Genomic DNA, 14,146 nt, shown 5'->3' with positions numbered 1-14,146 from the left:
CCAGCGTATTTGCAAAGCTGCCTTTGTGCCAATTAACCTGAATGGGGCATTTTTGCAGCCTTTGCTGTGAGGCCCCCGCAGCTCTCCCTGGGGAGGAGCTCGCTGGGCATCAGGGGCTGAAGGCTCAGCGCTGACAGCACCCAATTTTTAACCAGGGCCAGCAATTTGGCAAGGTTTTCCTTGAGCTCTCTTGCATGGGCTTTGGTTTTGTGGGAACGGAATAAAAAGGAAGCAAGGGATGCACGGGTGGGTTGAGCTTTCCGGGGGATTCCTGCAGAAGTTTAACACCTAAAGGCTCTCCTGGGGAACTGCAATTTGCCTCTCCTGCCGTTACAGCACATGCAGAGGAGGCACCAGAGCAGCTCTACCAGAACAGCAAAGCTGCAAGGGCACAGCCCCCCCCCCCCCGCCTCCCTTTGGAGCCGCCAGCAGAGGGTATAACCCCCGCGTGCAAACCTCTGTGCAACCGGGCGTGCAAAACCCTCTGCGCAACCCCCCCCCGTGCGAGGTCCTAGGTGCAAGGGCCCCCCCCCGGAATTCACCAAGCGTGCAAAAACCCCACCTGCAGCCCCCCCCCGTGCAACGCCCAGCGTGCAAAACCGCCTGCAGCCCTTTATGCAACCGGGCATGCAACACCCTGCGCGCACTCCCTGGGGCACCAGAGCACGTGCAAGCGCCCACCTGCAAGCCCCGCGTGCAACCAGCCCTGCAAACCGCAGCCCCCTTGTGCAACCCCTCAGCTGCAGAACCGTGCCTCAACGATGCAAAAACGCTCCTGCACGCCCCCCAACACCCTCATGCCCGATGCAACGGGCCGCGCAGCCCCCCATTTGCAACCTCCCACGCGTGCAACGCTCCCCCATGGGCAAACAATCCTGCGACCCTCCCACCCCCACGTGCAACGCTCACCGCGTGCAAGCGGGCGAGCAAAAGGCCACGTGCACGGGGCGGCTTGCAGCGTGCCCCCTACAGCAGCCCGCTCCCTGCACGGAACACGCGTGCAAACCCCCCCCCCAAAACCCCGCGAACACGCGTGCAACCCCCACGCTGCAACCGCCCCGTGCACGCAACCCCCGCGGCGCGCGCCGTTCCCGCGCGCGCGCTGCCCCCTCCCTCCTTTAAAGCACCGCGCCGTCAGACGGACAGCTCCCCCAGCCAATCGCGCGTCGCTCCCCCGCGGCGGCGGCGCGGGGCCAATGAGGGCGGCGGTAGCGCCGAGGAAGCCCCGCCCCTGGGCGGGGGCGCCGTGCGCCATGTCATGGAGGCTCAGTGTGCGAGCGGCCATTGAAGGGCTCGGAACTGCGCGCGGAGCGGGCCGGCGGCGGCGGCTGCCCGCGGCCTTCCCCTGCCCACACGCGGCTCCCTCTTAGGCGGCGGCCGCAGCAGCGCCAGGCCACCCTCCCACACCGCCGCGGGGCCGCTAGGAGGAGGACGAGGAGGAGGAGGGCGATGGAGATGAAGAAGCGCATCAACCTGGAGTTGAGGAACCAGGCGCCGGAGGAGGTGAGCGGGCGGCGGGGGGGGGGGCGTGCTGGGGGCGGCCGCGCTGCCTTCACCGGAGGCCCTGGGCCGCCAGGGCCCGGCCTCGCTCCCCCCTCGGCGCCGCCGAATCTGGGTCAGCCGTGGCGCAGGAGCCGGCCCCGGAGGGGGGGGGGGGGGGGGGGCGGGGGCCCCCCCCCGCCCCCCGCTCCGGGCCCCCCCCGCGCCCCCCGATGTTGGCGGGGGGTTTTGGGGGGGGGGTGGGGGTCGGGGCTCGCGGCCGCCTCCCCAACTTTCCCCCAGTTCGTGCCCTGGGGGGTTATTTCTTTATTATTGCTGTTTATTTTCTTAAATGTTCCTCCCCCAATTCGCCTCGTCGGGCTGAACTTGCGTGTGCGCGGCTGTCGTAAACAGGGCACAGCCGCACCGAGTCCATCTTAAATGACATCCTTCCCCCTTTTACTCTTCCTATTAAATGTATTTTTAAACATTCTATCCTCCCCCCCCCGATGTTCTGTGGGTTTTCTGCCCTCCCTGGTAGCTCCCGGCCGCCTCCTGCGACCCCCGGGCTTGTTTTTGGAGGGGAAGGTTTTCTGGGGGTGTGTTTTTAGGGGGAGTTTTTTGGGGGGGATTTTTTTGGGGGTACTTTATTTTTAGGGTGGGGGGGCCCCGGCTGTGAGCCTCCATCGGGGCTTTGAGCCCCCCCCCCCCCTCCCGGCTCCGCAGCGAGTTGCTCAAAGTCCCGAGCGGCGTCGCCGTGCTCTGCGCCCTCCCTCCAACTTCCCATTTCTAAGGAAGCTTCTTTAAAAATAACAATTAAAAAAAAAAAAATTAAAACCCTCAACGTTTGGGCCGAAGCCCTGGGCTGCTGCTCGCCTTCCCCAGCTGCTTTTTGGGGCCCCTGGGGTCCCGCGGATGCCCCTGAGTGGAGGGCGGCGAGGACGCTGCGGAGCGGCGCGACGCGCTCGCCCCAAGAGTAAAGTCCGGAGCTGCGGGGAGAGCCCGACCAAACCCGGGGGGGGGGCAGGGGGGGATCTGCAAAAGTGCCTGCGAGCGTTGGTCGGGCTCACCAGCACGTGCCTGGGTGGGTTTATGCGGGGCAGGTATGGCTAAAGGCCCCCCATCGGGGCCCCCCTCTGTCCTGGTGGTGGTTTTGGAAAGGCTGCGACGGCTCCGGGGTGCTGGTCCTGGCCGAGAGCCGCGTCGGTGCTGGGACGCCACGTGAAGTTGACAAATGGTTGCGCCCCGGATGCTCCCGCAGCACGAGGAGGCAGCCTTCAGATGGCTTGAGTGAAAAGCGTGCGGGAGGAGGGAACGGTGGCCTTATTAATGTCCTTCCTAACGAGGGGTGTGCTCCACAAAGGATGAGATGATTTTAAATTAATTAGCTGCTCCTTGTTACCTCTTCTCGAAGCATGCGACCTGCATTGATTATCTGGTAGTTTTAGCGGCATCGGCACGAGGAAGTTATTTAATTGGGCTTAATTAACCTGCGGAGCTCACTGCCAAAATAATCCGGAGCCAGGAGGTTTTGGATCCCGAACGAAACGGCTTGAACGATTCAAATCGCACGAGTAAACGCGTGGAAGTCAGGAGCGAGCTGGGGGTCCGCTCGGGTGTGAAATCAGCGACAGCTCCAGCCCCGACCCAGGGCAGGAACCGGGTGGTGGTGGTGGCATTTGTGCCACCTTCCACGCCAGCAGCTGAACCCCAGGTGCTCAAACGCCGAGGCTGCGCCTCCCCTGCTCGTTTTTGGGGGCCGAGCTGGGGCTCTCGGGTCGCGGTTTGGGCGCGAGGCGCGGCTTAGCGGCGCTGGTTCAGCTGCCGAGTGACTCGATATCCTGTTTGAAGGTGACAGAGTTGGTGCTCGATAACTGCCGGTCCAGCAACGGGGAAATCGAAGGCCTGAATGACTCGTTCAAAGAACTTGAGTTTCTTAGCATGGCCAACGTCCAGCTGACGTCGCTGGCCAAGCTTCCCACGTTGAGCAAGCTCCGAAAGGTATGTGTTGTCCCTCGCCTGCTGAGGCGGCATGAGCGGGGAAGTAAAAGGCCTGGGCTGCGCCTCGCTGGGCTCGTGTACGGCCTGGGCTGCTTTATGAGGGTTCAGTTAAAGTTTTTCTAGCTAATTATGGCCAAATTGGGCTCGGTCAATGGCTCCTAGAGCGGTAAATGCTCGTGGGTGGAGGGTGGCCGCGTCCCCGGGTGCTGGGGGAGTGCTGTGAGTCCCAGCGCTTTGTGTTCCACCAGCCGAAAACTTGAGATTTCACAGATTTGGGTATCTAAGGAGTGTAATTATTTGTAATTATCAGCGTAAACTTAAAGGGACGGTCAGAAGGCAGCCCTTTAATCGCTTCGCTTTCTCTGTGCGCTAGCTGGAGCTGAGCGACAACATCATTTCAGGAGGCCTGGAGGTCCTCGCAGAAAGGTGTCCGAATCTCACATATCTAAATCTAAGCGGCAACAAAATCAAAGATCTCGGCACTGTGGAAGCTCTTGTAAGTACGAAGCGAGAGGGGCAAGCCGAGGATTTGAAAGTAATAAATGCTAATTTTTAATCAATAAATGTTTGCAGTAGAGTGGTAGAAACAGCCGCAAGGGCTGCACGTGAGGCACCGTTGTAAGTAGGAGAAATGAAACAGAAAACGGGGGGGGGTAAAAGTAGCACAATGTAAGAAATCATCGAGTACAGAGACGCAACGTGTCGTATTTTGGCTGCTCGTGTTCCTGTTCTGCCCAGCTGAAAGGTGTCCAAAATGAAGTTTCCTTTCTTACCTGCCCCGTGTTCTCTCTCTATTTTTCCCTTGCCGTCTCAGGTGAGAGGACACCGTGGTATTTTAGGTTTGTCAGTATTCCAGCTGGTCCTGACTTGATTAACTCCGTGCCATGCTTTTTAGAGACGGTCCTTGTAAACGCAGCCCGGTAAAACTCCTTCTCTGGCAGTAATGGGATGTACCGAGTGAGAGATTTTTGAGCTTCTGTTTTGTCTTTGATAGAAGAGTAGCCAAGTTACGCGTTGCTAATCCTCTTGTGTTCGTTTGTGAAGATACAGCAGTTGCTTATTAGACAAAATATAAGCTTTCATTAAACTGTGCAGTGATTAGGATGTGTGCATGAGGCGGCTGGCTAGGGGCGTACCTGAACAGCGCAAGCGGTAGGTTACTGAAACGTGGGAGGGAGCTGCCGACGTCTGTCACTCCCCGATCTGTGCGCCCATTTTGCCACTGTTCTGGTTTTTATTAGGGCTTTGGTACAGACTGCGTACTTCTAAAACTTCTCCGAGGTTCTCTGTCTGCTTTCACGGCGCTCCAACCTAGCGGTTAGGAGAGCAAGTCGCGTGGTTCCAGCGCTTTACGGAAGAAACGCTTTTATTTAGGTCGTAGCCGCTTGCCAAGCCGTGCAGGTGGCTCGTTCTGTGTGTGTGTGAAGTCTGGAAGGTGAGAAGAATCACGATCAGTTGTCTAATTGTTCCTGCTTGGGAAGCAAATTTGGTAGTGGCATTATAAATCCTACCAAGTGCCTCTCGCTTGCTCCTCGCAAGGTGCCTGTAATTAAATTAGTCGAGCTGTTTACTGAAAGGCTGCTGGAGCTAAGTTTTTTGCCCATGGCTGCGGGAACAAAAGCAGGCTACGGAAAACAAAACCAAACCAACCCCAGATATGTGCCATGCAGTGTGTGCGTGGTGCTCTGGTGCTCCACGGGTGCGTTGGGCATGCTGTGGAGTTGAACTCCTCGTGAGAACGCTTTTGCAGATCTAGCTGCTGCAGCCAATACGGTGAACCGAAGTTTGTACCAAAAGGGGAGCAAAATACTGAATAGGAAGGGACGGGGAGAAAATAAATCCTGTACCTGGCTCTGGTTAACTGCATCTGGGCTACGGCAGCGCTAATAACGTGGTTGTATCAAGAAGAGGAGGGGAAAAAAAAACCCTTTTCATTTATTTTCAGCAAAATCTTAAAAACTTGAAGAGCCTTGACCTGTTCAGCTGTGAGATTACAAACCTTGAGGATTACAGAGACAGCATTTTTGATCTGCTTCAGCAAATCACGTACCTAGACGGATTTGATCAGGAAGATAATGAGGCGCCGGACTCCGAAGATGAGGATGATGAGGGTAACTTCATGAAATCAACTGTGGATAGAAATAGTTTAATATAATAAAGATGTAAATGTGGCGCGGGGTATCGGGACTTTGGGAATGCTTGAGCATCGTCCTGTGCTCTTGTTCTTATGCTTCTTGAATGCATTTGGTGTTAACAGGCTGGTAGGGAAGGGGAACTCACCTCAAAGGTTTTAGTGTTGTTACAGAAGCCCCTGAGTGTAAGGAAATACCAGCACAGATACTGTTGCAAAGACAGAAACGTTCTCAAAATACATTATTGCCAGTAGTAACTCGCTTTAGCACTCCTGATACAAAGCCACAAAGGTGTCATTTGGTATGAAAATCTTAGCTTCACTGTTTCTGCCCATGGAAGAAGTGTAAGATGAAGGTGATGGTTTCAGTCCCACCCCACAGTAGAGATTTCTGTATAAAAAGCCTACGGTTCCTTTCGATCTGACCTCAGTCCTAATCGCTAACGAGGCTGTTCCTTCTGATTCCCCCGTTGTTGTTAGATTCCAAGTGAAACCCTTAGGTACAGGTCTGTCAGCGCTGATGCGATGGCAGGGATGGGGGCACGTGTGCTCCTCTGTAACCGTCCTTGGCTCAGCAGATGACCGACACAGTCGAAGCTGTAAGGAGAAAATATCCAAAACGTGTCTAAATGCTGCGAGCAAATAGGACAGGGCTGCTGTTACAGAGCAGTGTCACACAGACATCCAGATACCCAGAGAAAAAACTAGCTAGATTTGGGTCGTACCTGTTTACGACGGGTTTCTCAGTGTTTTCTCCTGTCCTGAAGTCATCAGCCAGTAGCTGCTGCTGCCAGGTGGTAGTCACGCATCAAAGTATGGAAGTCTGCGCTTAAAACAGCCTGGTGAAAGCCAAATGCCTGTACCTGGGATATGAAAATGAACCCAACAGTGGAAAATTGATTAATAGGCTCTTAACTTGAAAATGAATTAAGTGTTCAGTCACCTCGTCGCTTCTTCTAATTCATGCAATTGTGCTCCAGACGGAAAAGAAATGAGAGATCAGCTCTTTGCAACCGTAGGTGCTTCGTAGTTACTAGTAAGTGATTAAAAACCAGATAAAGGTATTCTGTTGTGCTGGTTTTGCCTTTAGATATTTGTGGGGTTTGATTCCATAGACAAGCTTCTCTTCCACGGACTGAATTTCAGCTCCCTTGCAGGAGTTTGCATACGCAGCTGCTTCAGGCTTCGAGAATTTTGCCTGAAGCTCGTGATGTAAAAAAGTGGGTAGCCTTTCTTCAAGGAAAAAAAGATTAACCTTATTTAAATTGTACTTGTTTCCCACGTTACCTGCATTAAAAAAAATAACCTTGTGGAAAAAAAGTTGTAACTAGCTTAGCCTGGCATATATTAACTCACATAAAGAGGAGATAATGACATTTAATTTTTAGCATATATATATGAGCGTGTATTTCATTGCAGAAGGAGATGAGGATGACAATGATGAAGATGAGGATGAAGCTGGTCCTCCAGGAGAGTACGAAGAGGAAGACGATGAAGATGATGGAGGTTCAGATTTGGGGGAAGGTGAAGAGGAGGAGGAGGAAGTTGGTCTTTCCTACCTGATGAAGGAGGAGATTCAGGTAAAGTTAGCCGACTCTTCCAAAGGCAAGAAATGAAGAGAAACCGCATACGGACTTTGTGGTGATTTAAACGTGCAGGCACTGAGTGTAGATGCAGGAGATATTTTAGGGAGAACGTTGCTGAAATAGGAAGCGTTGACTTGGACGTGAGTGGTGGCTGTCAGGTACGAAGGTGCTTCTGGCTGACTTCCCAAACGTGCCTCGCTTCTATCCCGCCCCCTAGGGCTGCAGGATGCCAGAGCCTCTTTGTTCCCTAAGCTAAAGCATCGGTTTTCCCTAATGTTTTGGAACTACGCGCTACTACCAATTAAACCGTCAAAATAGAAATATAAAGTAGAATAAATTAACTTATTTTGGGAAACTGAAGCTATGTTAGTCTGGTAAAAGAAGAGAATGCAGCAACAACACGGAATCACGCAGAATGGTTGAGGTTGGATCACATCAGCAGGACTTCAAGTAAGATGAAACGAAGGAAAAGTCGTTATTTTTTTTCCTGTAATAAATGCTGTCGTGTTTTTTTCTATGTACTCACTTGAAAATTTTCCTAGTGGTCGCGTTGAAAAGCTGTGCAAAATATCCCCTAGGATCTTTTAAGTGATACCGTGCTTGAAAGCAAATGGAGGAATATTAAGCTGGGATAAGAAAACAAACACGCTTAATAAGAAAATAAACCCGAGGTTATGGATGGGTTCTTGTAGAAATAAGCTGGTCATGTCGACATGGTTGTTTCACAGAAGCAAAACCCAGGAGCCCCGATTTAGTCCTCTTTCTTGACGGCTCCAAGGGTTTCAGTTGGAGAATGCATCTGGCATGGGTTTTGCCTGCGAGTCTCCAACTTCAGATCAAAAACCGGACATCGCACCCATTTCTCGTCCTTTTGGTAGCAGTTTACATCATAGCAGCTGCGTTTGTGCAGCAAGTCTCAATGCAAACTCTCCTTCAGTGTTCCTTGTTTCGTTCTTTTAACGATTTGCTGTCTTCTGTAGCGTTAGGAGGCTGTCACACAATTCGTGGAGCTAAAACTAAGTCTGTTTTGAAGCTGAGACCTTAGGATGTTCTCGTGAACAACGTGTGATGAAAGGATACTGGGAATCACTTGCACGGCCTATAGGCTGTGTGCTCTGTGTGGTAGGGGGCTAGGAAGAACCACGGGTAGCTATGAAGGTGTTGGAGGAGTCGAGAGCTGTGGCACCTCTGATGATGATGCAACAAAACCAGATGCTGAGTTGGAATTTTGTATTTATTTAGAAAAGAAGCAGGTGGTGGTCAAGGGGACGTATGAAGAGCTGAAAGAAAAGAGGTGTTGTCTCTAGACTAGAACTAGAAAGAGTTCCAGTCTGTCCTTCTGGAAAACCAAATCATGTCCCATTCTAGTTGCAGTGAATTACTCCAGAGTGGTTTGTAACTGCTGTGTTCTCAGGGCAAGTGTCAGATGGGCCCTTTAACGTTTTTACATTTTGACTTGTTCCATTACCCTACGTATAAAATTTGATGGAGCCAGATGCATGTGAAAATGAGACCCAAATTTGTCTTCGAGGCTTGACGTTGTGCCAGTGGGACAAAGATCTTGCACCATCGTTTAATTCTGGGGGCTTCTGCTGGTCAATTGTTTTATGTTTTTCCAGCTATGAGCTTAAAAATAATAATTTTTTTTAAAAAAACAACCCACCCAGGGTCAATTAATAAAAAAATAAAAAATAAATCAGCATTTAAGCAAATTTTATGTATACTGCAATTTTAAAAGTATTTCACCATTTTTTTAAAGGACGAAGACGATGATGACGACTATGTTGAAGAAGGAGGTGATGAGGAGGAAGAAGGTAAGTCCTCCAATAATTTGCGAGTGTCACATCCATTTAAAATACCTTAAAATACCCTGTTTAATGCAACAGAGGCTTCCCTGGGAAATCCCTAGCAGCAGCAGTAGCGGGATCTTTTCCCTTTATCAAACTAAAAGTGGTTTCCTCAGTGAAACCTCTCTTTAGAGGCAGCTCCTAGGATGCAAGCTCAGTCCGGTACGCCGTCTGATGGCTTATACATCCAGCCTAATATTTTTTTCTCTCTAGTCTTTTTATCAGTGGTTGTAACTCCTGAATTTCACTGCTTTCAGTCCCTGTGTCAGGCACAAAATAGTTGAAAGCTTGCAAAAAAAAAGAGCCAGTGTGTGGCATCCTGCTTTAAGAAGATACCACGTAGAAAGCTGACGTCGAAAAAGCGGCGTTCTTGTGGGCCCATGCAGTTCCTTTGGTAGTTTTCAGATGTTCTGTTTGCAAAAAGTGGGTTACTTGAGTCTTTTTTTCATCCAATAACTAATTTTGTCTTTTAATACTTAAAAAGGAGCTGTGAGGAAAATAAACAGGACAAACACGTTACTCGCTCTTTGCTTCCACGTGGTTTGAGGTTTGGAAGCCTTTCAGGGCCAGGCCCAGCCTTATGTGTGAAGCTCCTAGTCTGCTCTGGCGGACTGGGGCAGGAGTTGCTGGATTGCAGAAGGTTTGCTCTTCAATCTTGTGCAGATACCAGGGTATTCTGCGGTGTGGGTGGCTGGAGGGGTTACTCTTGTCTGTGTTACGAGTGGTGAGCTTGGCGCTGGGTAGGACTGCCCTGTTACTACCAGCCAATGCTTGCTGAAGTCCTTTCAAAACTAAAACTATCGAGCTTCATCTTAAAATCAGCTGGCTTTTCCTTTTTTTTTCCTAGAAGACTGTTCCAGAACTTCACTTTTTTAATGGTTAGCATCCATGTTCTAATCCTCCAGCTATCCTTAGCTGCAGAGTTCTGTGTTCCCTTGTAGTCCTGAAGCCCTCTTCCGTGGCTGCGTAAAATGCAGATGAATCCTGGAATTTTTAAAAATTTCTCGCTAGACCAGTCCCCACCTGATTTGTATGCTCGGCTTCATGGAGCAGTTTGGGGAGATGTATCTGGCGCTCGAAAAACTGAAACTCTGCAGCAGCGATGCCAAGTTCCTCACTTTTCACAAATGCAGCGTTCAGATCTATTAAGACAACAAAGTAGGCGCTCAGGATGGCTAATTAGCCAGGAAATGACTGCTGGAAAATAAATCTATTAGATTTGACGAAATTGCATTTCATGATTCCGCCACAAGAGCGCACAGTCCACTGCCTGAATTAGGCATATTTCTAAGAATAAGCTGAAAGATTTTTATGTAAGATGCTCGGAGCAGTTGATCAACTGGAGAGAGAACAGAGCGTGTTCCATTTGGTATCGACAGCAGCTGATGGGTTTGGGGTGGAATTTACGCGCCTTGGAAACCTTAAAGTCAGGGAAATGTAAAAAATACCATCTCCATTTTAGTTCTTAAATATATGTTAACAAACGTTTACCAATATGAAGTGTATTTATAATTCCTTACGGAACATCACGCGCTTTGCTTGTATTTAGTTGAATATGGCCCGCATGAATTATTCAGAGGAACGTAAACTGATCTTTTTTGAGAGCCATAAGCAAGTCGGGGATGTTGCAGCGGTGAATGCATTAACTACAAACAGCAATCTGTTTCCATTACCTTTTTCTAAACGCTTTAACGTTGTTTGTGATGTCTGAACAGAGCCTAATGAGATCTATGCCATACCTCTTTTCCTTAGCAGAGGGTATTCGAGGGGAGAAGAGGAAACGAGACCCTGAAGATGAAGGCGAGGAAGAGGATGATTAATTTGTTATAGACACAAGTAGGACCAGACTCTTAAGTTACAGAATACGCAATAGTGATTATGCAGATCTGTATGTCTCCATGTACCATAGATGTCCCTACAGAAGATATGTTAACTTTTTATAGGAGAAGTGTGGTTTTACTATTCTTGCCCTTTTTATCATTCCAAATAAGATACAATAAATAGCCTGGTAGTGAACCTATACGTAGAAAACAATTTTCAGCCCTATAGTCACTGAAGCCATTGTCAGGTTTTCCCCCTAGAGTTTTGTTTGGAGCTCTTTAATTTTATACGAGCTTGCTGTGTTGGTTATCATTTCCCCAGAGTTAAAACCCCCATCTTACATGGATTTAATATCATGGATTTCCTTCAAGATTTTAAAGTTTTTATACTTAAAAAGCCGAACTCAGAAATGCTGAATGGCAAGTTCAGGTCTGTTTCTAATGAGGAATTGACTAGAGTCTGAGTTCACCAGGGATTCTATTGGAAACCAACAACTAGATTACAATTCATTTCAGCTTTTTAAAAGGTGACTCCTGTAACTTTTAAAGTCTTCTCCCCTGTTTTGCGTGTTAGCATTGCAAAGCCGAAGTGGGTTTCAGAAGATCTTTTTTTTCCTGCTTGTTCAGAAGTTCAGTGTTCGCCAGGGATACCTTCAAGAATGTATCTTGGCAAACCGAGAGGGTTGTGATCCTTAAACCTTTCTCCAAAATACGTGGTCTCTGCAGATATTAACAGAAGGAAATAATCCGTAGCTCGAAACCATTTTGCAGAAAGTGTTGGTTAAACTTTCACTCACTTAGCTCTTGCGTTGTCACTTCAGGAATTCTGCAACAGTCGTTGTGCTTGGCTATAAAATATATGCATTTCTAATGCAGACGTTAACGGGTAACTCCTTCAAGCACACTTTTCCAACAGTCCTCCCCCCTACGCTTTTCTAGAATCGTTGAAGGGGGAAAGGTGCACATAAGTTAGTCTTTCTTTGCAGGTCACCTTTTAAATTTTTTAATCTGGTTGTAGCCAAAACATTCAAGTCCATGTATGCTACTAATTAATAGCTTAGTGGTTTTTTTTATATATATATTGAATGGCTGCAGAAACTTGTTCCATTGCGAGTTGGTGGCAAGTGCAGGAGACATGCAGACAAGCTCTTTTCTAGCAGCCTGGTTGTGACCAACAGGTCGTAATAATTCTGCCCCAAGGGATTCATGTTTTCTATTTGAGCCACTGCAAAACAATTTCAAACCTACAGCATTCCTCTTTCAGTCATGATTTGGATTTAAAGCAGTAGTCTTGATATAAAACTAATTTACATTGTTTCACGTAGGTACTGAACCAAATATCACACACAGCTTTATTCAAGAGACTTATTTTTATATCTGTCTTGGCTGACAATAGCTGTCATTAAACTGGGGAAGACACCAAGGGTGGGGAAGAGGGAGATTTCCTGGACCTAAATAAGAGTCAGTCACCCATAGATCGGTTACTTGTGAATATTTAATAAGGTATTTCACACACTAGCAGACTTTAAATGCGACTTCCAGCTCTTAAATCAAGTTTAGATACTGCAGGGTTGAAGTTCTGCGAAGCCCAATTTCTTGTGTGTGTGTTTTTTTTCCCCCAAATAGAGCCTTAAATCATCGTTTCTCATGTAGCTGTGAAGCATAGCCAGCCATTAGAGGCATCTGAATGAAATGAGTCAGGCAGATGGCAATATGCTTGGAAATAAACTGACTAAATGAGTTTTGCATTTTTTTTAATGAATATCTGTAAAGACACTAGAGAAGTAGTGGTAAAACTACATTTGCAACCACAATCTAAGTTCCTGTGTTTGTGTATGAATACTGAATGAATAGAAACCTTAGGTAAGTGCACATCCTATCTTGTCATGGAGGCTCTGTGTTCAAGGCAGTTGCTTTGTGTTCAGCTTTGAGATAGAGAAGTGTTTTCCCATCCTTTTGCTATATTTTTTTAAGTCTCAGCGAATGATTGAAAACTTATTTATAAGCGTGTACTTTTAAAGGACTTCGTTATCAGGGTTTTCCTTAACTATCTCTTACTGATGCATATAAAATTAGTTTTAAATGGAAACACTTACTATTTTGATGAATTAAAGTTATTTCAGAACTGGTCTTGTTTCAGTAAACAAGTCCAATTTTAACGTTGAATGAGCTAATGTGACAAAACAAAATGAACTTAGAAGGGGTTAGCAGACTTTCCCGAAGATATGCAAACTTCCAGCTTCCTAAAGCCAACTTGCAGTGTAGTGCGTCGGCTGCTACATCTCAGAAACTGAGCCTCACACAAAACTTACTTCCTAAGCAATTTTGTCTTTTCCTCAGCGTTACCATCTAAGTATAGTTTCATATTTGTCAGCTTGGCATGCAATTAAACAGCATAGCATTTTTTAAAAATAAATAATACAGAGCCTCCAGATAACTTTTGAAACTTTTTTGCTTGGTGGGTGGTCTTTTCATGCAAATATGTAAGGGTGGGTTTTATATTTTGTAGAGGTTTTGTCCTATTTTAATGCTCTTTGTATGGCAGTATGTATATAGTGTGTTTTGGTTCCTTATCAAACTCTTTCCTTAAACTTTGGAGTAACAGATTTTGTGCAACTGTGTTTTGAATAAAGCCATGACAGTGTTAAATTAAAGAAAACAACCCTGCAGCACTCTTCTGATAACTTTTAGTTGTAACAAAACATGTTTCCTCCCCACGTGTGCTGTAAATTTTAAATTAAAAAGTTTTCAAACTGAATTATTTCAAATAAATTGAGACTATTGTATTGGATTACTTCTTTTAGTATGTACAGCTGTGAAGAGGAGAATACTGTCCGTCTTCAGGAACGGAGTAAGAGGTAATTGTTCACTCCTGTTGTCTTGTTAGTTACTGAAAAGCCTCAAGAACCGTGTGTCGTGGGGTTAGAGATGATACTTAATGCTATCGGAGGTCTTGGTAACATTGTCGTGGTCGAGGAAGGACGCAACGTACAACCCATGGTGATGCTTGCATGGCTCACTTTAGTGTTTCCAGATGAGTTTAGTACAGAAATGAGTGTCGGAGCTTTCAGGGCTTTTGCATACTCTATAAATCCGTACTATTTGAGTGTAGTTTAGTTATACAAGTCTGGCGAGTCTTAAGAAACAAAACTGAAAATCAAGAGACTGCATTTTGCTCTTCATAAATGTTGACTTGATGTGTCTGGCAGCCCGAGCCGCAAGCCTAACGCTGTGCCTTCAAACTAGCTGCCTTGGTGTGTATAAATTACGTCTCATTCAAGA

The 14,146-nt window shown here is 47.6% G+C and overlaps 1 protein-coding gene across 2 annotated transcripts; it reads left to right on the top strand.

Moving 5' to 3' along the window:
• Positions 1-1,236: 1,236 nt before the first annotated feature.
• ANP32E (acidic nuclear phosphoprotein 32 family member E) lies at positions 1,237-13,653 on the top strand. Of its 2 annotated transcripts, none has more exons than XM_035346593.1 (7): positions 1,237-1,503; positions 3,331-3,480; positions 3,854-3,976; positions 5,426-5,591; positions 7,031-7,191; positions 8,957-9,011; positions 10,800-13,653. In XM_035346593.1, exons 1-7 carry the CDS (start codon positions 1,450-1,452, stop codon positions 10,862-10,864), a joined length of 774 nt encoding a protein of 257 aa, XP_035202484.1. In that variant the 5' UTR covers positions 1,237-1,449; the 3' UTR covers positions 10,865-13,653. The 2 variants fall into 2 exon arrangements, with proteins under 2 accessions (XP_035202484.1, XP_035202483.1); XM_035346592.1 differs by having other exon boundaries at positions 10,797-13,653.
• Positions 13,654-14,146: the final 493 nt, after the last annotated feature.

Source organism: Oxyura jamaicensis, chromosome 25 (assembly GCF_011077185.1).
Source record: "Oxyura jamaicensis isolate SHBP4307 breed ruddy duck chromosome 25, BPBGC_Ojam_1.0, whole genome shotgun sequence".
In the NCBI taxonomy this organism is placed as follows: domain Eukaryota; kingdom Metazoa; phylum Chordata; class Aves; order Anseriformes; family Anatidae; genus Oxyura; species Oxyura jamaicensis.
Note: the sequence above shows the minus strand (reverse complement) of the source record. Positions and strands in the feature narration are given on the sequence as shown.